The sequence below is a fragment of the Falco cherrug genome, chromosome 4, assembly GCF_023634085.1.
Source record: "Falco cherrug isolate bFalChe1 chromosome 4, bFalChe1.pri, whole genome shotgun sequence".
NCBI lineage: Eukaryota > Metazoa > Chordata > Aves > Falconiformes > Falconidae > Falco > Falco cherrug.
The window spans coordinates 82514201-82540962 of record NC_073700.1 but is presented as its reverse complement, the minus strand read 5'-3'; the positions used below and the strand labels follow the sequence as shown (position 1 = coordinate 82540962).

Genomic DNA, 26762 nt, shown 5'->3' with positions numbered 1-26762 from the left:
GAGATAAAGAAATGAAAATAAAAGCTTTTCTAAAAAAAATAAATAAATAAAAAAATAAATAAGGCAGCCGTTACTGCTTGCAAAGTACTTTAAGAGTAAATATTTTAATCAGTGTTACTGTAAACCATATAACTAATACGTGAATGCTTTACAGAAGATATCTTAGTGTGGAAGACATAAATTGAGTCTTTCCTTATGTTTGTTATTTAGCCCTTTCTTTTGAAACAAGCAAACCTAAATGGGGGACTGAAGGTGTTTTCTTCTGTGACTGGAAATGACGTACTCCTGCTTATTCAGTGACAAAGTGCTCCTGTCACATGAAATGTAATCAATTGGATGGAGCTGGGGTTTTTTTTGTGACTGGATAAATATCCACAAGCAGTATATCAAAATATTTGGTTAGTTTTAATTAGTAAATGAACTAGTGTTTCACTAGTAGAAATGCACTAATTTCTTAAACATCGCTTTGTCCGCTTGCTGAATTGTTATTAATTGTGATTTCAAATTCTGATATAATTCAACTAACTTTTACAGATTCCCAATGTCCTGATATTATTTTTCAATTTTATGGAAAGCTTCAGGACAGGGCATCTGATAAGCAGAAAAACATTAAAGAAAACATTATTATTCCTATCTTCATGTTCATGAAAACTTACAGTCTCTGCTTCTTTATACTACCTGCATAGCAATTGCTATAATGACCAGAAGTGATTAAGAAAATCCATTTTTTTTTTTTTTCTATTTAAACACTGAAACGTTATGCGATGAACACATTTTACTGAGGTCGTGGGTTTCGGTAATTTTTGCTCTCTCAAATAGCCAATAACATTGATTAATATTAATTTTAATTAAAAAAACCCCCAAACTTTGGCATAGGATACTAACATGCCAAATAGAATTTAAATTAATTTTAATTAATTGATGCTGTATTGAAGGTTCTAATTAGGCAGCTGTGTGTACTTTTCCAAGCAAGAAATCTGATTTAATTTTTGCTGGAAAATATGGCTGTAAAACAAAGACTCAGTTAACTGCTTTATCAAATTGTTCAATTTAAATCAAAACTCTGATATACTATTAATTTTTAAATGTTCAGGAATACTTAAGCGTCATGTATCGTAATATCTTAAGGAAAAAGAAAACAAATAGGCCTTGTCCCCTGAGTCATGTTCCATTTACCTTCTGAAAAGACTGTGGCATGCATTATGCTCCTGTTCATCTAAGTATATGCGGGGTTGTAAAGGTACTGGGGATTTCTGACTTTACTTCTGCAGTTCAAGTCAGGAGAGTTTTGTGTATTTGCAATACCTGGAGTATTACATTTTTAGAGTATATTAAGTAATTCTTGCCTTTTGTGATTTTATTGGTTTAAATCTCTTTAAAATATTAAATGTTAAGTATTTCGGGTTGTTTGAACAAATTTTCAGTCGAAAATGTTTCTAAAATCTTTAGTGCATAAGTATCAACTTTTGGGTTTCAAACCACCTTCCTTTGCAAAAAGTTAGCTCCCCAGGTATTACAAAAATAAACAAATACAGCTTTAGATAACAGTGCAAAGCCTTTTTAAATGTTGTATTTGGTACTTCTGTTGGATGGTGGATTACATGACATTTTGAGGGAACACAGCGGTGTGTGTGTTCCTTCTGTTGTTGGCTGCTATATATAATATGTCTTCTGGGCAGCTTATTTGAGCAGTGGAACAGTGAGGTTTGCTAGTTTAATAGAAGCAACATGAAGATTTTTTTTGCCTTATTTTCAAGTTTTTTTAGTTGGCTTCAAAGTGTTATCATCTTTTAGGGGATTAATTCCCCTTTTACTACCTGGTTTGCTGTTTTACTTAAAGCAATCCTGAAGCTGATAGTGCAGTAGAAGCTAGTTTTTATTTTAATTAGGATAATTTCTTAGCTGGTGTTTTAGTTAAAGGTTGCAAAATAAGTATGTCTGTGATTAAGGTAGTATTTTGAAGTATTCACTAAGGAAATTATTTTCAGGAGAAATTCTAAATGAGTCTTGTCATATGTAGAGTCCTAGAATACCTGTGTACCTGGTCTTTCATATGTTCTTCTTCAATTATTTTATTTTTAGTTGTATGAAGACAAAATATATATGTATTTGAATATTACAGAGATTTTCTCAGAATTAGAGGTCTAAAATCATTAGATCATCTTGATCCTATGAACAGTGGTTTCATCTCTGGCAACAGCTGAACATCCTACTGCAGGCAGCAGCAGTAGTAGTGTCTGCTGCTGCCAGGGCTGTGTCTGGCATGGCTCCCCTACCAGTGTGCTTCAGCAAAAACTTGCAGAAAACTCTGCAGAGTGTTGTGACTCCATGCTTCACTGTTGAGCCACCTACAAATCTGAGCAATTTTTAATTCTCATAGTGGAAATAGTAATTGCCTGTTTTAAATTGTTTGAATGAACAAACTCTGCCATAACGGTGGAAACTTTAGCACGTTGTTGAGGCTGAAGTAAAATTTGTGACATAGTGATTTTTATTTTTTTTTTTTTCCTAATCAGGTTGAAGCTATATCAGTATCTCTAAGCAAAAATGATAGCCATCTACAGAACATCTTTTCAGGACAGTGCTACAATTTTGTTTGTGTAAATGTAAGTAGTAAGGATGCATGCTTTTTAGTTTTGCACTTAAACTTATTAGTAACAGTCAATAATAATTAGATATTTGAATAATACGTTGTTCATTATTTCTGTGCTCTTGGTATATCCTTTCTGATGTGCGCCAGACTAGACCTTTGAGATACTGGCCCATCCTTTCTCTCCTGGTTCTGCACTTCCATCAGTGTGGTGTTAAATAAGCCATGAATTCTTGAATAAGAAGGATACAACTGAAAGTAGTTTAAAATTTCCTGTCATAGATAATGTATTGAAGCGAAATGTCTCGAGAAGAGGTATGTCTTACATGTCATCATCTAACTAACTGTGCATTGCTGCTGTGGTCTAAATCAGCATTTTCTATCTTGGGCACATTTATGCCATACAATCTGTATTTGGGTCCCTGTATGGGAACAGGAAGGTTTTAGATGGACCCACATCTAAGACCAATCAAGACCCTTAAGCTTGTTATATGTATACGTCTTAAGGATAATATTATTATTTCATATTCTTTTTCAAACAGCTATAACTTTACCAGTTTACAACTATATTAAAACCAAATAACCAAGGAAACAAAAAAACCCCAAACCAAAAAAGTGTTGTATCTTTTTTTGATAAATATCAGAACTTTGAATTCCATTTTTATGAAATCAGTGTTTGATGTTTTCAATAATTCTAAGCACTTCTTTTCTTTTAGGATAAAAAGTATGCCATTCAAGAAACCCAGCAACTAGCGGATATGTTGGAAAAATCAAATATTCCTCTCTTATATCCAGTTGTCCTTATTTCGGTAGGTAACTCCTGTAAGTTACTGTAGAAAGCATCTAATGAAATATTTTTAAATGTTAGAGTAGGTTTAAGCTGCTGCTAGCTCTGAATAAAATTGTAAATTTGAACTGAAAATTGGACTGTAAAGAGCCTCATTTGCACTTCAGAAAATGTACTGCATGCTCTCAGGAAATAAACCAGCACTAGCAAATGACAATTTATTATGTTTCTGTGAAAGACTCATTGTGGCTAGTCATACTGAACTGTTAACTCCTGCTTTGCTTTTGTGCTCCATCTCTGCTGGGGATGCTGTGAATGTTGTACTCTGCTTGAGTGCTCAGCTGAAACAGAATTAAGTGGCTTATTTTTTTTCTGTGCTCTGTGGTTTATTCAAAGTTTTAAAATTGTTGTTGCTTTTCTGGTCCAAGGATTAAAAAATAACTTTGAAGTACTTTGCAATAGAAGTTTAATACATACTTTACTTATTGAGATGATGTTAAGACTGAAAAAAACCTAATCTGGTATGTGGCAGAAGTTTTAAAGTGTATTTTTTGGCTGAAATTCTTATTACTTTTAATATTGCTGCCAGAATAATTTAACAGTTCATGTGGATGACAGCTGAAGGTGTGCATGACTTTTATTTTACTCAGACTGTTAAAAAGGAGAAAATACAAGAAGATTTGAAAGTCTATGCAGAGTAACCAGATCCAGTTAATTCTGTCATTATGTTTTCTGGCTTAATAGGTAGGGATGAGAAGTGTTCGGTGGAATGAGTGTCATTAATGCCATATGTCATGTGGAATGTGCCTCTGGACTACATTTATTATGCTCTGCAGCAATAACACAAGATAATATGTTGTGACTTTAAAATATAGTTCCATATTTGAGGCTCTTGAAAAAAGAATAAATAGTTATTTTATATGGGGCCAGAATAGTTTCTGAAGTGCAGAGTCTAGTGATCTGGAGGGAAAACTGAGCGTTTACTTGTCAATTTTATACTTAATCTGAAATTTAAGTGATGAAATTGCATTACTGATCCAACAAATAAATGAGTTATCATGAAGCTTGATTAGTTTTACAAAGGAAGAAAGTTATATCCTTGCCTATAGAGTGTTGTTGTCTTGGGAGTGAATCTATGAACATCAATATTTAGCACTTTAGACTTTTTTTCTTGACCCTGTTTCTGAGGAAGTTCAGAGTAGAGCTTTAATTGTACTGAATTTTCAAAGGTCAATTATTTCTGCCTTTGATAATCAAAGCAATGACATGCCTCCAATTTTGTTGCCTTACAAGGCTACTGGATGTGCAGAATGCTCCTTTCTGAACTGAGAATATTTTTATTAGTCCTTTACCAAGAATATAAACAACACCATCCCCACCCCCCTACCTCCCATTTCTGTCTGTATTACATCTGGGGTTTGTGCAGATAAAGTTGGAATTAATCAAGTAGGCAATACCATGGTGTTAAAAGCATGTTTATTTTGTGCCTGATTCATAGCTAATCTCTACTCTGGACTTTGAATTAAGTGGTTTTTTAGTGTCACACGAGGAATGTGAGCGCTGTATTTTAGTAATTGTACCTGTATGTTTTCTGGACTTAGTATTCCTGAGAAATAGGTATGAAGCAAATAATGCTTACACAAGCTCACCATGAAACTCAGGTTTGCCCCTAAGATACTAGATCTTGAAGTCATTGTGGAATCCAGCGCCATTTTTAATGAAACTGTAGTTGCTTGAGTGGCTTGCAGTGTGCACAAATTATTTAGTTGGACACCTTTTAAAATAGCCTCAGGAGAAAACGATACATTTAATCTCTTTACCATGCTCCAGATCCATGAGTTGTTCCTGACAACTACCTGAAATTCCCCAAAACCAGACAGTGAGAGAAAAGTCTCATAACTAGGTGGAAGCAGTTGCTAATATTTAAAACACAGCTACACATATATTTGTTAAAATTATCATTAAAAAAATAAAGTACTTTAACTGTAAAAAGGCATTTTATGCTACACTTTTGAATTTTATGGAGGTATCACACTATGTTTTAGAAATACAAGAAGGAACAAATGGGAAGACTGGAAGGTATGTTTTAAATGACCGAAGAATTAGCTAAACAAATCATTGCCTCATATTAATCGCTGGGAACTATTTAAGTCATTTAAACTTCTGATCCCTAAAACTCATTACAGATGGTATGGCTGGGGGACAGAAACTTCCTTCAGCAGTCTTTAATTACAATGTTGAGTGTCCTCTTCACTAAGGCTTATGAGTGGGAGACTCCTCGGCTTTATTCTTCGCTGTATACTTTGTTTAACATAAAACCTGAATGCATTGTTAGTGAAAAGCCTTTTAAGACGCTTTCTTTTGATGTTAAAGGGCCCGTTAGTATTTCTCAGGCAGATGTGACAGAATTTTAAGCAATATGGTGACATTTAAATGCAGAGGTTTCAGGTACTAGCTTATTATACTTTTCTACTCAAAAGTAAAACTGTTCCTGGTAGTGAAGAATTGAAAGGATAAATGTGGAGAGCAGCTAACTGCTTCCATTCTAACCTCATAATCAGGAACAGTCTAATGTAGACTTTTTGCTTAATTGGAAAGTTCTTGTCTATTCTTTGATTTCAGGACACACAGCTTTTTTGTAACAATCTGATAATTAAAAGAATCAGTTTTATTTTTCCTTCCAATATTCAGCTGCTTTAGTTGTAAAAGTGACAGGTGTTGTTATTGTGCCATATTGTCTGTTTAACCAGCCTGGGGAGAATTGTCCCAGTAAAAGGATGAGCTTGCACTGGACGTGATGGCTTCTGTCCATATTTCCACATATAAATTGCCTCAGATTTCAAAGTCTATCCTTTATCCTGATGCCTGACTGGAGTTTTTTGTGGCATTTGTAAGCTGAAGCAGCAATTGGAGTACTGTATCCAGACATAGAAAAAGGAAGATTAACGTTACAGGAGAAATAGGAAGCAGAGAGGTGAACTTCATGCAATTATTTGTCTGCATCAAACCAGTATCCTTTCCAAATCTGCTATAACCAGGAGAATCATATTCCTAAACTGACATTACTTTTCTGAGTAATACATGTTCGTATTTGTAGATGCTGTGAATGGATATGATTTTTGTTTTGTTGTTATTACTTAAGGTTAGAAAGAAATGAATGCTAGTACTTCACCTCTGTAGTTACCATTATTTGCATTTCGTACAAAAGTTAAGTTTGAGAAAAATCTCTTTTTAAAGCTGTGGAACAGGTTAATGGTAAATAGGTGTTAGGTTGTGTTCTCTCAAAATAATAGGTTTTAAAATTTCATGTAAATAGCTGTAAATGAGCAGTGCTTAGCCTTGTTTTGGGTAAAAATAACAAAATAAGGAGTGTCTGAAAATTAATCTCTGCCTGTGTAATAGCAGACAATAGCTTTGCTCCTGGTGAGTATGCACTTAGACAGTAAAGAGCTTTTTAAAAAGTGTTGCAAGGGAAAATAAGTAACAACCTGTTATTGGTCAGGGTAAATTGAACGTAAAGTACAAAGGGAATTTGAAATAATTTTCCCAGGCACAGATCTCTGGGGCTACCTCTATACTCCCACCTCTCTGTAGTACTTACAGATAAGTTTTATGTCGATGGAATGATTCAACCAGAAAAATATTTTCTTTCTTTTAAGGGAGGGGCATTTCTGCTATTGATAGATGCTGATCCTTCATATGTACAGATCAGCATCCTTAATTTTGATTTCTGCATTTGAGAGAAACTTGGTAAATTGATTAAACTGTGGAACACATAAGCCTTGGGAAAGGGTTGAGCTAGTTGACACCTCCCTGGAGATCAGTTTCGGGTCCTAAGGATGAGACCCACCATCTTTGTGCAGCATCTCTGCTTTTCCAGCCTTTCCCTGCCCAAGAGGTCAGGACAGTCATATCTCTACCTTCTTTTGAAGTAGTTTCTTCTTTTTAAACTTGAAGTGTTATCTTGAAATTAATCCAGTTTAGGCAACTAATTTGCTATACTGAAAAGGTAGTGAATTCAAAGTAAATCTTTAAAGAATGCATTTCCGTTTTGATAACTTGTAAGATGCTTAAGTAAACCACCTGCCTTTCTCTAGTATCCCAATAGTAAATAAATAAATAAATCTGTGAATATTAGATTACAGCTTAGAAAATAATGTTGTTGTTTTTCTGATTTTAATTAATTAGTTTTACTGTACAGTTAGAACAATGTGCTCTGGTGAGTTTTGGTGTATTGGTTTCACTGTGCTTTGAAAAGAATAACTTTCACGTCACTAAATATTTAAGTAGTGCAATTCAATAGTAATAGAAGCTAAGAAAAATCTTTGTTAGCCTGTATTTGTATGTATGCTTAACACATAAAAATGAGATACTAAAACCTCAAAACTGGTGGTCTAAAATAGCATGCTGTGGAAAAAGTGGATTATTTTTTTTCCTTATTTGTTCCTTTGCAGGTGCACTTGGATATTTCAGAAAATATTTCTTTCAGCATTGGGATGGAAGAACTAACTAGGATCAAGAAAATTGCAAGGGAAATGAAAAAGAAAAATATTTTGGTTTATGGTCTCCTTATCCAAGATAAGGTATGTAATTCTTTTTCTATGTGCAAATTATCTTCTTTTGTGATTTATATGATTAATGATAGAATCTTCATTTAAAACAAAATCAAAGGGGAATAAATATGACATGAAAAAGATTTTTTTAAAGAAGATTCTTGCCTGTTCTTGTTCAAAATTCAGAAGGCTCTGTGGTTATAGGCAAAAATGTAAGCATTTTGATTAGAGAGGAATAAATTGTAAACATTTTATAGAAGCATGTGAAAATGTCAGGGCCTCTTTCTTTTTGCTTTCCTGCTTTGCGGCTTGCTTTTTGCAGCATTAAAAAAGTAAAAAATAGTAGAAGTACTTTTGCTCAGGTTTTGCAGAATTTTACATTCCTCATCAAAACAGTGTTTGGTATTCAGGTGACAGGAAGGGCATGGTATATAGGTGTTGAAACAGTGTCCATGTCTGCAGTAGCAGCAAATTGCCTCAGCTGGAGGCAAAAAGGGTTAGTACTCCAGCATCCTTTGTACTCACAAAAGCTTTTTAAAATAAACCATTTTGGCTAGGAATCGTGTTCTGCCAACCAGAAAAGCAGGCTGCCTTGCCTCCAGTACAAATTATAGTCTTTGCAGCTTCTTAACGTAGTCAACAGTTAAAGGAAGAAGTAAGTTAGATATTCAATGGGAATTTTCATAAAGAACAAAAGTAATCTCAACTGATTTTTTTAGGTTGGGTTAGGGGTTTGGGTTTATATATAATTGATTAAACATGGCTATAGTTCTCTGTCTTCTTCTGGTATACTGAAGTCCTGATTTCCCCTCCCAAATTGTATGGCTTTATTAAGAGCTGAGTATCAATACCTATCAGTTTATGCTTTTACAGACTTCTGATGCCAACAGAACATGAATAATACTATTATATGACATTCATTTGTCTCTTGTTTGTCCAACATACAAGTAGGGTGTACAACTATTTCCAGTCTCCTTTCTGGTAATATCAAAGCTCATTTTTTCCAAGGTGAATTCTGGCTTCCTTTGGTAAAAATCATTTGAAAACTGTTGGAACATACAGACACCTTATCATGGCAAAAAGTAACATTGCAAATATTGCTTTAATGTAAACTGCTGTTTCTTTCCTTTTAAACTGCATAGGGTGTAGATAAGATTTTATTTCCAAAATGATCAAATATACGTATGTGGATAACAAGTTAGCAAAGCTGACTGGAACAAAGGAAAAACTTACAAACTTCAAGTGGATTTTTATGACCGTGGCACCAAAATATTTTATTAATAACTGACATCTGTAAGAGAACTGAAAAAGAATGCTGCCTCCATTTTTCGAAAATGAAAAGCTAAAACAATTATATAAGATCACTGCAAACAGAGTTGTCATTTATTAGTGTGGAAAAAATATTATATAGATTAAAACACTTTGCAAAGTAAGTAAACTACCTCTAGCTATCTTGCTCTAAAATGGCTTTAAAACATGTCCTGCTTACAAAGACAGGTTATGCAGATCATGTGTGTATATGGGGTACATGTATCAAATTTTCTTTTGGCTGCAGATCTACAAAGGACATAATTGTTTCTAGGTGAAAGACATATGGAAAAACTTGTCATATGAAAGTAGAAATGACATAACCCAAACTTTATTGCTGGTCTGCAGGAGAGTGAGAGTGGGGCACTGTCAACAAAATCAATTTGTTAAGTGAAAAGAAGTCTCTAAAACAGTTGGGTTTTTTTTGTTTGAAATTCCAAAGCATGATTTGAGAGTTACCAAGTTTTTTTACTTTTTAGTATGACCCATTAGCTAATAGGTGAATCCATAGGTGAATTCCATGCTTGAAGATAGAAAGGTGAATATTATACAGGCATGATGGGGGGTCCAGAGGAAGTGGAAACACAAAATGCACCTGCTGCTGTAATGCAGGATACTCAGCCTGTTGTTGCAGTAACTTCTGTCTGTATTTGCTTTTCAGAAGTCCCTGAAAGCTATGGTTTATTTCAGGAAAAGTGATGACAGATTACTTCACAGAGCTTCCCTCTAGCTGGCAGGTTTATATCACCACTACCAGACATGCACGGTTGATATACACACTTTTACTAATTCAAAAACAGGAATAAAATATAAGGGACAATGAATTTATTGAGGCATATGACCGTGGTAAAACTGAGGTGAAATTATTTTAGTTTAGAAGGGTTGTGTGACTAAATAGGTGTGATGATATCTTAATATAAAAGAATATGGGTGCACTTTCTAAGATTCTGCATTAGAAAAGTAAATTTGTTGAGATAAATATTTTTTGAGATCAAAATTGATTTTTATGTTTTGGAAATGAAGTGGAATGCTTTTTGAATCTAGGAGTACATTTTTGACAGTATTGGAGAAGACATGAAGCCCCAAGAAAAAGTTTAAGTCTTCATTTTCATTTCTTAAATGCAGTGTTTATTTGGTATTTAGAAAAAGATATCAAGTGCTTCTGTGAATATTTGATACTCAAAGAAGCAAATCAGGAAAATTAAAGGAAAATGTGCTTTATAAATGACCTGCTTTGTACCTTCCGTTTGCTCAAAATGAGTGCATGTTCATAGCTTGTACACAAATAGTTCTTCTCTGATAAATGTCACGCATGGAATACCAAATTACTGATATTGATACGAAGATTGGATCTGCTTCATAACAGCTCTAGTTTGCATCCTGAGTTTATTGTTGATTTAAATTTCACTGATGAAAATATTTTTAAAGACAGTTCTTTTCTAAAACAGTTCCTCAATGTTAGAAATATTTTACATATTCAGAACACAGAGGGGGAAAGCGTATTCAGTAAATTCCAGAGTCTGAACTTGTGGAGTTAGCTTTTGAATGTTTTTCAGAGAACTTGAAGGAAATAGCTGATAAACAAAGAGAACTGAAAATAAGGAGAAGAATCCAGTTTTTATGGAAGATATAACCATCATGTGCTGATGACAATGTTAGTTAAATTCCAACTGTTTTGATTTAATGAGTACTTTACCTTGAAAATAGTAATGACTGGTATGGTATGATTATATATCAGAATAAGATTTTTTTTTTAAAAAGAGTAGTTAGTCTAGTAGGGTGTAATGCAAAAGAATCAATTCTGAATATGAGGAGGAAAAGCTATAAAAAGAACCCAAGTTATTCTTAAATAAACAGTTACTTAAAAGGGGTGTTAAGAATTGCTAAGAAACCAAAGAATACAAAAGGTAATGTCAAGACATTGCATCCACGTAGAGCTGGAAATATGTTAATCTTAAAAGCATTGGTTTATGTCATTCAGTCCACAAGATTTGGGAGGGAACTTCAGCTACATGTGGCAGTTATTGATCTGTGTTCTGAACAATGGAATAATACTGAACTTGGGTCTTGATCTCACAAACACATGCATTATTATCTTTAAACGTACCCTAGATAGTTAATGGTTTTATACCTAAATATGACAGTAATGTTTTTTTTAAAAAATCAACTATTTTCTCTATTTACTGCTGTTCTCCCTTTTAAAATAATAATGTCTTATGACTGAACTACAAAAAATAGTCAACACATATAAAGAAAAATACAAGCAGCATTTTCTAATATGGGAGTGCAAATTCAGAAGCTTGTAAAGGACTCAGTAATAAGATCTTGGTCTAGAGGTTTCAATAATAACTTTTGTTAATTTTCACAGGCAATAAAAATTATCATTTTCCAATTATCCAAAATAAAGCATGCATGGGTGGACATAGGAAGCCACAGAAAGCTTTAAAATATGAAAATAATACTAATACATCTTTGGTAAAGAATTACATTAATTTTAAATATTCCTACTTCAGAGAGACACTGACAGAATGTTGGGTCAGAACAGCAAATATGTGCTGAGGCTTGCCTGGGGTAAGGTGGCCCCGAATACTTTTGCCTCTGAAACCACCATTTAATTAAGATAAAGGAACTGTTCACTGACAGCCAGAAAAGTTGCAGTCCATACACTAAAAAGAGACAAATGACACAATAGAATAATTGTTGTGAAGCTCCCTAAAACTAAATGGAAACGAAACTGTGGGTGATTTCTTATGCAAGCATCCTGGACCTTTATTGTAGTCTTTAAGACTTTTTGAGGGCAAGAGGCCCATCTACAGTGTGCTTGATGACTCAGGAAATATTTGCAGTGCTAAATATGTTTTCTGTCTGACTTGGTAAACCGAAAAGGTAAACATTTATAGTTTCCTTTTTGTCAAAGATGCCTTAAAAATAGTATTACATGCAGACGTTAAGGCAGTGGTTCTAAAAACAGAGATCGCAATCCCAAAGGGGATCATCCAAGTGGCAAAGCTGAAGGTGGTTTGGCAATCAGTAGTGAGATATAATGAGCCTGAAGAGCGAATGAAGTAAAATCACCAACTAGAAGTCGGATAACTTGTTGCAGACAAATGAACCGTGCCCTACATGACCCCTGCATGCTTCTTAATTCATTTAATAATCAGTGTAGAATTGGTCAGATGACTGCAATCTGACTAGAATGATTGGGTTGCTGCTGGGAGACCTCTTTCTTCTCAAGATGACACTTTTTTTATTTCAGCTGCAATGACATAATGGGTTACAATGAACCTGGAAATCTACTCACAGAAGTCCTTAGGGCCAAGTAATTACTGTTTAGTATTTTCAAGAGCCAGAAACTGAACTTTTAAGTAGCATGATCCTGTGGACTGCTCACTCTTTCATCATGGAAAATTAGGCAAATGAGTGATGAGCCAGAGTGATCTTGCTTGCACAGTGTGGGACAGAGTGGGAAACTGAATCTAGTTTAAAACTTTCTATGCGAGTAACTTCATAGAAATCAGCATCTCTAAGTTTGTTAATGCAAAGACCTAGTAGGTCATTCACCAAAAAACCCAGAGATTGGTATTTATGGAGGCTGGACACTACTTTATCTTTAATTATTACTGTCTGTGATCAGTCATGACTGCATATTTTTCAGTAGGTAGAACTAACTTCATGAAAAAGGTTTACAAACACTGACTTTAAAATAAAACTACAAGTAACTCTTAATGGAAAGTTCAGTGAATAAAGGCAGAACCGGAGGCTCGGTTCACTTGATAAGAAATTGAACATAAAACTATCCTTTTCCCTTGAGAAATGGCTGAAACAAAAATAGTAAGATCGCTTATAAAGGACAATATTCTGAAAGGGCCATATCACCTTTTAATGCCCCCAGAAGATGGTAGTGGAATTTACAGTATCAAATGTCTATAGGTGGTGTTTTGCATACATCAGTTTTCAGATCTTCAGTATTTAGCTTACCTTCATCTTTGAATTTTGCAATTGGGTGATTATTTAAAGCAGATTTGTTTGCTTTGGTGAAAAAGACTATATTTTCATGGAGAAAAAAATCATTGTGCTCCATCAGTATTTTTACACACATTAGAGATAAATTTCTTGCCCACCTTGATAATTTTGGCTTTGATTTTGAAGTCTCCAACAGCTCATCATTTATTCATACATTTTACTGTGTGAATATGTGGAAATCTTAACAGGGTTTGTTCAAAATGTGTATGATCAAAAACATTGGTCCATCTGGTTGATTTTATCATCAGACTTTTTTGTCTGTCACACTTGCTCATGTGAAAGCACATTTACAGGAACTTTTAAAAATAGCAGTTTTTAAATATAGATTTAGTGATACTGTTTGTAACAACTGCCTGTTACTGCAACGTATTTCTCTAATTGTTACAAGTTATTCTCACAAATTTTGGAGACTTCTCTTAAGATTTCTGTCACTGAAATACTTATATTACTTAACTACAAAAAATCAATTCTAAATTTAACGTTTGAAAGAAAGCTGAGTAGTTCCAAAGAAATACTACTATGTGTGAATATTTTTTTCTGCTATGTAATATATCCAAAAATAATAAACCAGCTTGGTGCCTTTTCATTTTGAACTGAAAACTGTTTGATCAAACCAGCCTTCTGCATCTGTTTGTATCATTCAGAGCATGTCAAGAAATAAAAAAAGGTCATTACCTGTTGGTTAATAAAATGTTGGTTAAACTTTCGGCTTTAAGTCAGGAAAGGGTGTAAACATTTGATTGTTAAATCTTTTAACACAGAACAAGGAAATCTCATTTTTGCCTTGAAGTGCTCTGGTGCATAGCGTTGTGGGGAGCACAGCTCTTTGCCTGTGCTGCTGCTGATTTTAGTAGGTATCTTGAAGCCTGATACTGGATCGTATTGATCCACAAATTGTGATTGTTACTCTTTTTTCTTTTTAAGGTTTTGGTATTTCTACCTGGAATGCATGCTTATGTGGTCTTGCATTGGCTTGCCCATTTTCTCCCTGTGTCTTTTTCTCTCTGTTTTCACTCTCCCTTGCATTTCCTTGTTTTCCCTCAAGTTTCGTCATCTCCTAGCCAGTACAGGTAATAAAGTAGTGGATTCATTGCAACTGTGCAGCTTTACTAAAGGCACTCAGATGAAGTATTTCCAAAAACTACCTTCACAGCGTAGTACCAAATTCCCAGTCTGAGGAAGATAAGCTTTTTAGAAAAATAATCCGTAACCTTTTGGGTTTTCATTAACTGTATAGGTTTTTATCAGAAAAAGGTCAGAAAATTGCTCAATTTGTCTCTGCTATTAGAGCTTGTAGGAGTTTAACAAGCTGCACAGAAAATGATGACATTAATGTTTTATGCCTTTTACACATGACCTTTTCAGACTTATTTCAGCTATTAAACTTAAAATTGGATAAATCGGAGTTCTCCCATCACCTTGTCAGCTAAAATGATTAAGGCAAGTAGACTTACCTTAGAAGTCATGTCTTTGTAAAACAGTTTTTAATCTTCCTTGCTTTTATAGCCCAGTTCAGCCATTCTGGCAATGTTAGTCAATAAATGTTGCCAGTTAGTTCTTAGTGAACATTTTAATTGTATAAAATATATTCCTTTAAAATAGCTGAATAGTAAGGAGGGGAGTTTTGGGGAACAAGTAGATTAAAGGTGAAATGCCAAGCTCTCTAGAGGAAAGGAAAATATGTAATATACAATATAGCAACTTAGAAAAGTGTGTACATATTAATTATGCTAGATACTTTAATGTGATAAGAAATAAACATTGAATTGGAACCATCTGCAAAAACAAATACTAGGAACAGCAAATCTGAGTTTCATCTTCAAATCTGTTAGGATGAGTTATTCTGACTTTTTGTCTGTCTTATGAAAGCTTTGATGTTGACCTGCTATCTCTTGGTGGAAACATATAAACATTTAAGATGAAAGGATTTTGACACAAAATTTTGTTTGCAAACAAACCACTTTTAACTTCTTTTTTCCATTGATTGCTTGCCTACAAGAAGCTGGTGAAGACCATTGTATCTGTTTATGGACAGTTGCAATTCCAATTTTAGTGCTGCAATTCTCAACTTAAAGCGATGCTTTGTACTCTTTTACTCTCTAAGCTGGGCATCAAAAATTAGTCTTCTCACTTTGCATCCATGCTGTACCCCCTAGGCATCATTTAGCAGGTGACCAAAATACTCATCTATAGTAGAGAGTACATCTGGTTTTCCCAGCTTAGTTCTGAATACATAAAACAATAAAAAGCTTACTAGAATTGTTATGTGTGTTTAAGAAGCATTTTGAAAGTGTTACCAGCTTGCTGTTGCATTAGTTTCCTGATAATCTTTTGTATTTTGGATGCATTTTTTTAGTAAAAAATATGGCTGAAATTTTTCAGATAACTTTTTCCAGTTGCAATGCAAAGTTTAGTTTTATAGCTGAAGTATTAAACAACTCTGAAAATAAGAGTTTATAGAGTCAATGCTAGCTTGGCTGCTAATACAAATATTGGTCAGTATTTTACTGTAGAGTCATCTTCTCTGGAAGATGTGTTCTCTGTTGCCTTGTAGGTTTTGTATTTAATCATATGGCGAAGATATGTAACATTTCTGTAGAATTTAGGGTTTCTACAGGCAAAGATCAGTAATTTCTGCTCCATTAATTTATTTGTATCTAATGATACAGAGATCAGTTATGCGCTTTTTTTTTTTACCATGCCCCCAACCATATAACTTCCTCAGTTTGTAGCACATTTTCATTACTGTATTTGACCAGGGATATGTAAAGTTCTTCAGACATTTAAACACAAGAAGAGATTCCTCATTAAGGTGTACATTGTTAGTAACTGAAACCATTCCGTGGCTTTTGCTGCAGTCCTCAAGGTATAGTAGCTCCTAAAATTTGTGCAACAGAGGCAGTGGCCGTCAGATCTATATTGGGAATATTAGTTTCCATTTTAAACCTCCTCTGCTATTTACAAGCGGGAATCAAGTAATCTAGCCCCAGGCTGACTTTGGGGAATTTCTTTACAAGGGTTGGAAGCAGTGCTTGAGGTTTTTGTACAGAGCTGAGATACTAAGCCCCAAATCTTATTTGTTGCTTATATCAGATTGTTCACATGAAAGTCATCAGTTATGGAACATACCCAATGCTGAAGTATATAAAAATAATGTGATATTACACTGTACGGCAAAAGCCCTATAATGTCAAGAATGAAAAATGCCTTTTACTCCCCAGCCTGTGTACAGCCTTCAGGTCCCATGAACTTTTAAAAATTATGTGGGGAATATTAGCAATAAAACATAACAGACATTTTGGATTGAAAATATAAGAAAATTAATTATTTTTGTAGTTTATTTAAAATAAAGTTTTCTCGGCAGAACTGATAGAAACAATAGGAAATGATAAACCTGCTACTCTAGATCTTTCCCACCATGTATTTTCTGTTGTCTTCAAATGAGCCTGCTTTGCTTTTTGATTCTGGGTTTTAAGAAATGTGAATTAATCCAGTCACGTGTTTTTTTTTGAGCTGTTTCTTGATTGCAAAGGGAGTTTTCTTTGAATAAAAGATGATGCATCCTTACATAGATTAAGTAACAGCTTTCCTTTTGACATGTTATTATTTCTGCAACTAGTTTAGAGTGCTTCTTTTAATACAACTAACAACACATATAACCTTTGTTACATCCAAAAACGCAGATAAAAATTGCTACAGCTATAGCATTAAGAAAACAGAGAACTGGAAGAGTGTGTCTGACACTGACTTGAGTCCCCTGCTTGCTAGTCTTGCATTCTTTTCATTAACCAGTCAAGTGCTCTTCCAGAATTATTAGATTTTTCTGCATCCCTCATTCTTAGTGGAAAACCAGTTGTGTTTTATCTCTTTCTGCATTCACAGTGCATTCATATCCTCAGAATTATTTTTCTGGAGCAAGGAATTCAAGCTCTTCCATCCTCCTTTTGTGTGATATCCTATCCTAGTAGCTCCTTCGTGCACTTAAACGTTTTTGAGATTTGTAGAACTATGTCACTTACCCATCTCATCTGCAAGCACCTGTCCTGATAGATCCCAGGTTTGGGTTTCTTTGTTGGGGTGGGCTTTAATAGGCTACAATGGATTAACATCAATGATGGCCATAACAGATCAGATCTTAAGTTTATCTAGGCAGTTGTGTCCAACAGCAGCTGTAAGGAAATGCCATGGGGAGAATCAGATCAGGGAAAGCATATATGACACCCCTGATTCTCTCCCTGTATTCAGTTATTATCTTCAGTATTTCCTGAGCCAGAGCTGTTTTCTATGGAAGTGTTAGCCCTAACAGGTTTCTGTTCCATGCTCTTGTCTAGTCCTTTGAGGTCCATGTGAACTTTTAGCATCCACTGTCCCCCCTCACAAACAGCTGTGTAGACTTGAAAACAAAGAAAGAGAGATGGTTTTTCATGAAATAGTGTCCTAATCACAAGGTCTTGCTTCAGAGTAATAATGGTCTGCTGAGATCCCATCATTTAAAATGTGAAATACACCTGCATTATTTTACATTCATTTATCATTTTATTGCCTAGTTACTCAGTTTATAATGCTCTTTCTGCATTTCATTTCAGTCAGCCCTATCCTAATGAACTTTGTATCATAAGCAAACTCCTGTTATTGCTTACCTATTTGTCCGGTTTGTTTATGAATGTGTTAAACAACGTACATCATAGCTGTAACAGATCCCACCTGAACTACGCAGGTTCTGTTCTGAGAACTGACCCTTTACTCCTACCCTCTCCGCTCTGTCTTTTGAGCAAGTATTTATCCATGTCAGGACTTCTGTCTTATGACACCTTAGTTTTCTTAAAAACCTTTGGCAAGGAATTTTATTGAAAAAGACTTGTTGAAAGTCTTGGAAATCCTAGTAAATTCCATCAACTGTCACCCACTCCTTTGAAAAAAATACAGTAAAATTGCCAAGTGAAGCTTCAGAAGAAAGTCATGTTGACTACTGTCATCTTTAACTTGCTGTCTGCTATTACTGTGTAATATTTCATTTTTTTGTTAAATTGCCTGCTACCGGCTTCAGCTCTCTGTTCTGTAGTTCTCTGGAACTTTCCAGATTTTTCTTGTTTTAAATTGGCAGTTACTAACTACCCAGGTGTGCCTACTAAAGCAATTTTTAAACTAGGGATTGCACACCACCATTAGGAACTGGGCTTCAGAACTGTTGGGTGAATGCCATATAGTCCTGAGGATTTGTTACATTCCTCTCTAATTTTTTCCATACTTCTTCTACAGTAACTGGGATTTTACAGGTAAGGAGGGGATCCAGCATGTGAATTTCCCCACACCAATTCAAAGAATTAATTTAGTTCCCCTGCAATAGCTGAGTCTTCCCCGATCGATCATCAGTTGGCCCTACAGTCTCTCTGGCAGACTTCCTGCTTCTGCTCCGCATGAGGAAAGATTTATTTGTTTTGATGCTTTTTGCTAGTTGTTCCTCAAAATCTTTTTTTTGTTTGTTTGTCTTACTGTGTTTTTATATTTATTGTACCAAAATTATGAATACGTTTTTTCTATCTAGGAATGCCGCCGTATTTTTGAAGGATGCCTTCTTGTTCTTGCAATCTCCCTTATCCTGCGATTTAGGTGTACCTTCTGCCCCACCTTGAGCCTTCCCCCCAGACTCCCCAGGCAGCATCCATTGGCTTTGTGCTTTCTGTATGGTCACCCTTAGGAGTTTCTGTACTTCCTGTGAGGACTGAATTCTCTTAGCTGCTTGTTTACCTTCTTTTCAACAAGTTCCCTTATTTTTTTGATACATAGTTTTCCTTTCTGTCCCTGTGTCATTTTGTATTCAGTATATGTAATCCAGGCTCTTTTCCTTGGCTTTGATCCATTCTGTGATGGATTGGTATCCTAAATTCAAAATATAATACAAAACATTGTTCCTTCTTGTATTGGTTCAATTTCGCTTCTGTCTCTTCCCCACCCCCTCATCTGCAATTTGTTCTGTTTTCTCCCTCAGTCTGCAATTTTGCCCTCCTCTTTCTTGGATTTTGATCCTGGATCTCTCAGAAGCCAGGATCTGGACTTTGCTTGTAGGTCTAGCTGCACTACCTGCTTCTTCTTGCAATATTTCTTACATTTTGGCCTGTTTCTTTTCAGTTTACTGGAAAAGGAAACCAATCCTTCAGTTCTGTTTCTCTTCTGCTATCTTTCATCTTTTTCTGCTTTGTTTTTATTGTCCTGTGCTTCTGTGGATCTTCTTGCTCCTGTTGTGGCCCATCGTCCTGGATTTGTTATTCAGCAGATGTTTGCAAATTCTGTCTTGTCTGGACAGGCTTTTTTCTTCTTTCTTCAGCCGCAACCTCATGTTGTAGCTGAATTTTCCCTTCTGAGATTTCTAGCACAATGTATTTCATGCATACCGACTATCTTTCAGCTTCAGTGTTGTATCTTTTTGCTATGTATTGTTTTCATCTCCGGTATATCTCTGTCTTATAGAGAAATGAGGAGAGAACATTCTCATGCAAGCTCCCCAGATGTCTGCGAACGGCTCCAGGCATGCTCTCGCGCCCTTGTCAGCCATAGTTTTTCCTGTAACCGTTTGCCTCGTGTTATCCAGTTACTGCGTTCAAAGGTGCAAATATGCCCTTGCTCCTTCAGCCTTGCTTACCCATATCTGCACCAAGCAGCTCACAGGTCTTGCTACAAGCAGCATCTAATCCAACCAACTACCAAGCAGGAGACAAACAAACAAATTTGCTTACAGCCAATAAATACATGTTGTTTCTCTTCACCAAGGATAAGGGCAGAACAATCTCTGAATGCATTCTGCTGCTTGCTTCTGGTTGCTGAGAGCTATTTACTTTTTAATGCTTAAAGATAACGGGAGCAAATCTTGTGGCAACTTCATCTCCCTAATGTTAAGTCTCTAAATATTTCTGCTGGCTTTCATCTAAATATGTTTTGGAACATCTAGGTATGAAGACATGCTCATATCTCAAGACCATGAGATGCACAACATTTGAAGTTAGATTAAATTCTGCTGTGAAAACTCTCTTAAGACATGGGAATGCATGAATTTCAGTTTAATAGGTAGAATGAGGTATATTTATATTTTATAAAAAAAAATACTGGCATTCAGAGAAAGACACGTAGATCACAGGGAAACTCCACGGGCAGTGATTTTCATCTGAATTATGTTGTGAAGTATTTTCTATTGTATGCTTGGATTAAAAAAAGGTGGAAACTGTCATCATTATTCACAGTCTGAATTAATTATTTTTGATTTTAAAAATTTCTTTGAGCTGTTGTTTTCCTAAACCAATTTTTATTCATATTCCTAAATAATATTTAAACTATATTCCAAGCCTTACAGTGTAATTTCCCACCAGCTCAGAAAAGCCATACTTTCTTTTAAGAGGTAGAACCTATTACTTCACAATGTGCTTAAATAAATCTGCTTGATTTATAACTGTTTTAATCTCTAAAGTTTCCACCAAGCAGAATCCTTTAAAAAATGGGATTGTTTACATTTGAGTTTGTTTCAACCTGTGTGGTACTGGCAGCAGCATGAATGATCATTTTTGGCAGAGCCTCTGCCTTCAACTTTTTCCCTGACTCAGTTTTTCCATGCTTATGCAGATACATGCTCGAGTATCTCTCATGAGTGTATTTTATTCCATTTTTCTGTGCTTAAATTTATCAGACCAGGTGTTGAATTTTGTAGGCAAAGGTTTTAGCAAAACATCTGAGAGACAGAGGTAATGCATGATCTCTATTTAAACGACTGCAGTAAAATGAAGTATGCTTTTTAAGGCTGACTACACACAAACTTTTATGTCTGCTCACTCTCTGAGCGGTGCAATTTTAGAAGCTTCTCGCTGTCCTGTAAGATCTTTCATTATCCAAAATAAGATAAAATGGCTTCAGAGCTTTCCTTTGACTAGAGCAGATACCAGTCCCACAGTTCAGCTTTTGACTTTTGTCCTCAAAGCGTGCTCTGTGCTTGCCATGTTCAAGGCACAGAGGTTAGTCTGGGGAATTGTGGCATAACTGTCATTATGAGCTCATGGAGTTTATGAACCAAAATTGCTGTTGTCAAAGGGACAGCACGTGCCTTTTCCTCTGAAGTCAAGAGTAACCTTCCTCCCTGTTCTGATTCTGCTGTTGGAGGAAGAGGGGGTGTTAGTTCCTTCTGTAAAAGGTAACTTAGCTCTTTCAAGGACCACCTTGTCTGGGTCAGGGTGAAATTCCATTTCTTGTGCTGGCTTCTGGTTATGTGCACCTTTTCCTTGTTTTGTAGATAAAATGTTTTAATGGAAACATTTTTCCCTTCCTTTTCTACTAGATGTGTATGTTACATAGTGACATAACTTTTGGAGGTTTAGGTCCTTGCTATGTAAATTACACAATAACGGGGCAAAACGTGATGCAGTTACCCAGAGCAGAGATGAAAAATCCTGAATTCTGTTTCTAAAAGTAGTGGCAGTAGCTGAGAATCAGCCCTTAGTACTTTGTGTCTGGGCAGAAGCACTGAGGCTAATGAATTGGTTTTGAAGTTTGCATTTATATCTTGGATTTTTAAAACTGTCCATAAAATGCTCGGGATGCTTGCTTTAGACAGGAATGTAACTGCCGTTTTGCTTCCTGATGAATAACGAACCAACTGATTTGATTATGACCTAAAATAATTACATCCCTGCAAAGAGACTGTAATATTTAGGTTCAAATAAATGCATGCTACTGCAAAGAAACCTTGCTGATTTTGATTTTTCAGAACCTCTTCAACAGTGATTGGTATGAAGGGTCTAGTTATCTGAAAATTTGAATGGAAATGGTTTCCAGTGAAAAGTTTGAAATCAGAGTATTTTCAAATTATGTAAGCAAAGCACGGTGTGTTTGTTATAGCCAAAATGTTTTATGCTGAAACCATTCTTTAAGCATTATGCTACCTATCAGGAAAGAAAAAAAAAAAAAAGGTAATATTAAAATCCCATTACAGAATGGGGGTCTAAGAGAAGGAGATGTTTTAAGCATGGAAAAGGATTTTGTGACATATTTTCTCCCATGCTGCTTGTTCATTTTGTTATGCTGTCCTGCAAATGCATCATTAGGAGAAGCTTAGGGTACCAGACAATACTTTATCCCATGCACATTTTCAAGAACACAAAGGTGGGTAAGGCAGATTATTAGTGCTATATGTATAATCTAGTAAATTTTATATGAGTGTTTGATCCCACAGGAGAGGGTGAAGTAAATGAAACTAAGCAGAGCGTGGTTTTAGGTCGGTCATCATGGGAAACCCACATAAAGCTGTGGGTCACTTCTCAGATTCCAGACTTCCACACAGATTCCACTGTCTCTGGTCGGGCAGGTTTGGTCTGATATAAACCATGCCATCCTCTGTGTGCATGAGTAGATGATCAGTTATAATTACTCTGATACTGTGATAGGTGTGCAGTTTAGAAGCTCTTTACTTTTAGTGAGAGAAGTTGAAGTTTCAGAGAGTAATCACTTTTTAACTAATAGATATTGCTCAGAGTTACAGTCTGTAACTGATACCTGCTTAATTTTGAGCTGAGAATAAACCTTCAGCAGCTTTAAAACTGCTTCGAGACTAACATTTCTGCAACAAGACTTGACTGCTAAATTGTTAGGAAGAGTTTATTGGTGAAAACCTGCTTCTGAACAGTAGTCTTTGCTTGGTACTAGTTATGTGCCTGATTTAAAGGAGAATTTCATCAGTGCCTTGTATCTGACTCAGGTGTTTTAAAAGTTGTTTGCCCTGAGGTGTCTTGAGATACAATATAGCTGAAGAGTAAATTTTAAGCCCATTCTCATAAAGCCCCACCAAATCCTTGTTTAAAAGTTATATTGAAAGTGGCAGTACTGCTTCTATGCCTTCTAAACTGTTCCTATGAAAATAATTTTAACTAAGGTTTCTCTAGAAGAAACAGCATGGAGAGTTAGTGTTTCATGGAATATGTCTTCTGCATTTCCTGTTTCTAAACCTTTTGGAGAGGAGATAAACCTGCATTGTTGATAAAGCTTCAGAATGTTTTGGGGTGATTTGCTGTACTCTTTGTGAGCTTCTGAAGTTCCATTAAGTTTGTCAAAATTCCATGTACTAAAGTTTGCTCCATAATCAATTTCAAGTAGTTACCTGTGTTACTAAATAACAGCTAACCATGTATTTATTACATCCAGTTGATGTAAGATTTTGCTGATTAACTTACTAGTAACTCTTTACTGGTATGTCACAGGAAGAGAAGGCAAATGTCAAGCAGTTTTGCAAAGTCTGCATAAATTTTGCAAAAGATACAAAATCTCGAAAAGATAACAGTTATGTCTGTAGGTTTAGCCTCTTAGCTTTTTAACATTCTATGGAAAGCTTAGGTGATTTGGTGTTTGGTCCCTCCCCCCCCAGTAATTCATAAAAGTGCATTTCACTACCCAGAATCATCCAACAAATGTGTTAATTAAATTTTTTCTAGAACTTACTTAATTGGTCTAGTGAAGTCCAATGATTTCTTCATTTTCCTTGATTCTGTCTCTCTCTGACTGGTCAGAGTTTTGCTACAAGATACCTTAGCACCCCACTTTTACAGGCACGAACTGGAAAACCACAGCTATCTATCACTTGGATGAATTAATTTTCCTAAACAATATAATCTCTTTGCTGAAATAGTTCATCCCAAGAATGAGAATGGGGATAAAATTCAGTGGTGTAAGAAAGTAGCTGCTGAAAGTTTCTCATTATTCTAATAGAGCTTTTCGTAGTCAGGTGGTGTGTCAGACACAGCAGTAGTGAAGGCATGCAAGTTGGTAGTTCTGTCAGCTGTAGTGATGCTTTTGTTGTTAACAGGGGTTGTATGTCCAGTGGAAGAGCAGGCATGATTTCATGTGCCAACAGCTCATTGTAACTTCTGTAAGAGCTTGAAACTGGTCTATTTCTAATAGAGATGGATTTGAATGTTCAATGCTAAACAAAATCAGTGGCTAATAACATTTCTTCTTCTTCTTCATACATAGAAATTAGAGACAGAAAAGAATATCATCCAGCCTTCTCCACTCTACATCCAAGATTACTTTAAGTGAATATTATTGTGTTTGCCTTCCTTCTGTGTTGGTTTTAGTACCTTTACCCATCTTGCATAAGTGACTTTGATATAGCTCATTGAAATGCATATTTGTTTTGTATATCCATCTATCTCACCTTTTCACTGCTTGGCAATTTTTTTTTTGTAGTTAATTCTGGATATTTTCCCACTTCGAATTCTTTCTGGTATGAATTAGGCCGTTCTCACCTTCTATTCAGCAAGGACATATTTTGTACTAATTAATGTTACAGCATTCAGAGAAACTGCTTGGAGGTTCCCTGGCTCAGTGCCTAATTACTGCCTATGTATTCTTGTTTAAGTGGGACATGAGCAGTATCTTTTCAAACATATGGGGAAACAGAAATGTTCAGGGTTATTATTGAAAAGCAACCTTTTTTCCCCTCCAGTTTTCTGCCCAAATCACACTAATGCTACATCTTATTTTATAAGTCAAGCTCTTTCTTCATGTTGCCTTTTGAAAATTACGTTTGCTCTTGCCTCAAATCATAGGCCATCACAGACTAAAGTGCCACAAGAGACAGATGGAAGATAGCTTTTTCTTCACAGAAAACATGGAACTGGAAATTTATTTCAAAATAAAGAGGTTTTCCTAGAAACCTAGTAGCACTAGTGAAACTGTCAAAGTGCTTTTTTTTCAGAGGTTCTGATAGATACTGGAAACGTGCAAGGAATTATCCAAATGCTTGTATGAATGTTTCTTAAACTGGAGGTGGGGAGTGGTTACCCACATGCTGTAAATATGCAAGAGCTGCAAGTAAGTATTTTCTAGAAGCTGTGTTTGAGACTGTACTTGCCAGGATAATTAGGGATGTGAAAGATCAGATTCAATTCAGATGGAAACATTGGGCAGAATAGCTCAGAGTGCACTAATTTACAGGAAAGTTTTAACATTGGTTACTTTGGTGTTAATTAGTCTTGGCTAGTACATCCTATGGTATTGGTCCAATGGGCTCTTTTTGTTACTATGATTTTATCATTGGTAGCAGAATGATTATTATTTCTACAAGCTTTAGTAAGCACTGTAAGCAAGTTGATATCCTTACACATTGTGTTTAGTCTAGATTTATGTTATCTCTAGGATTTTACTTTATTTGGTAACTAAAGTAAGTACAAGATGAATGTAAAACTGACCAAGAGCTTTCTTTCTTAAACATAGGATGCCTTTGTTGGATAAGATTAAGAACAACTCCCTTGGCTATGCATAAAGATGGTTCTCTGATTAAGAAAGGAATGTTCTTTATATGGTTCTCCTAGCAGACGAAAGCAGATTTACTGTATGCAGTGTGGTTTGTGCTGTGTGGTTTGTTTGCTTATTTAGCAAACACTTGTAGCCTGTCCTAATACTGTGTTTTGTGAAAAGTGAGCAAAATCCTGCTTTTATGTTCATTAGGCATATTTTCTTGTGTATCAGGTTATCATCATCTCCTGCGCAGCCACTATGAAGATTCCTAGTTTCTTTCCTCTCATAGGGATTCTTGTTAGAGTCTGTGCTGATGGAGACTCCTTCCAGTCTGAGCTGTGAGCTAAGCTGGGATTGGAAGGTGCAGAAAATTATTAACTTTTATTTTGAATTCTTCTTTTCCACTTTAATGAGGAAGATAAGCTGCATCCTCGTAGGGAGGGTCAACATAATGTCAGGGATATCTTTTCCTGATCCTGTAAGCATTAATACAGATTTAGCCAAGTGGTGCAGCTATATAAATACTCTCTTGTACACACACTATTGATACTAGTGAAAGCTACAGCCCTGAAATTTGCAGATATTCCGCTGTACACATCATGGTTTATTGTTCCTGGGTTCCAGCTTTCCCTATGGCTGTTACTTCCACAAAGCCTTTGAATAGACCCCACACAGGCTTTGTTTTGGGTATTTTCCCCAGTTTTTTTTCCCCAGGGAACACACTGAAGCTCATTGTGCCCATTTGGTGCTATTGTACAATGTGTAATAATTGAGATGGGGTAGAATGATTTTTATGTGCTCACAGTCCCCCTCAGCTTGGGCACCTGGTAATAGGAAGAGAAGGTAAGGGGTAAACGGACATTGTAATTGGAAGGGAAGAAAAAAAGGCAAGACAGGAGTGAACATTGCAGGAGGCAGAGGGAAAAAGGGCTGGGAGCAGGGCAGCAGAAATGACAGCTTTTTAGGAGCAGATCAGACTTTTTAGTAGGGCATGTGATAGGACAGAGGATAATGGTTTTAAGCTAAAAGAGTGTAGATTTAGGTCAGATACTAGGAAGAAATTCTTTACTGTGCAGGTTGCCCAGACACTGGAACAGGTTGCCCAGAGGAGCTGTGGATGCCCCATCCCTGGAAGTGTCCAAGGCCAGGCTGGATGGGGCTTTGAGCAACCTGGTCTAGTGGAAGGTGTCCCTGCCCATGGCAGGGGGGTGGAACTAGATGATCTTTAAGG

At 35.7% G+C, this 26762-nt stretch overlaps 1 protein-coding gene across 2 annotated transcripts in view; it reads left to right on the top strand.

Moving 5' to 3' along the window:
* The window catches only part of CRPPA (CDP-L-ribitol pyrophosphorylase A), a 125719-nt gene that overhangs the window by 67580 nt on the left and 31377 nt on the right, over nucleotides 1-26762 (top strand). Inside the window, exons 7-9 of one of the 2 annotated variants that reach the window (XM_055709516.1) lie at nucleotides 2517-2606; nucleotides 3307-3399; nucleotides 7832-7960. In XM_055709516.1, coding sequence (XP_055565491.1) covers nucleotides 2517-2606; nucleotides 3307-3399; nucleotides 7832-7960 — 312 coding nt within the window. The remainder of the gene's footprint in view (nucleotides 1-2516; nucleotides 2607-3306; nucleotides 3400-7831; nucleotides 7961-26762) is intronic. The other variant, XM_055709517.1, reaches the window with a different exon arrangement.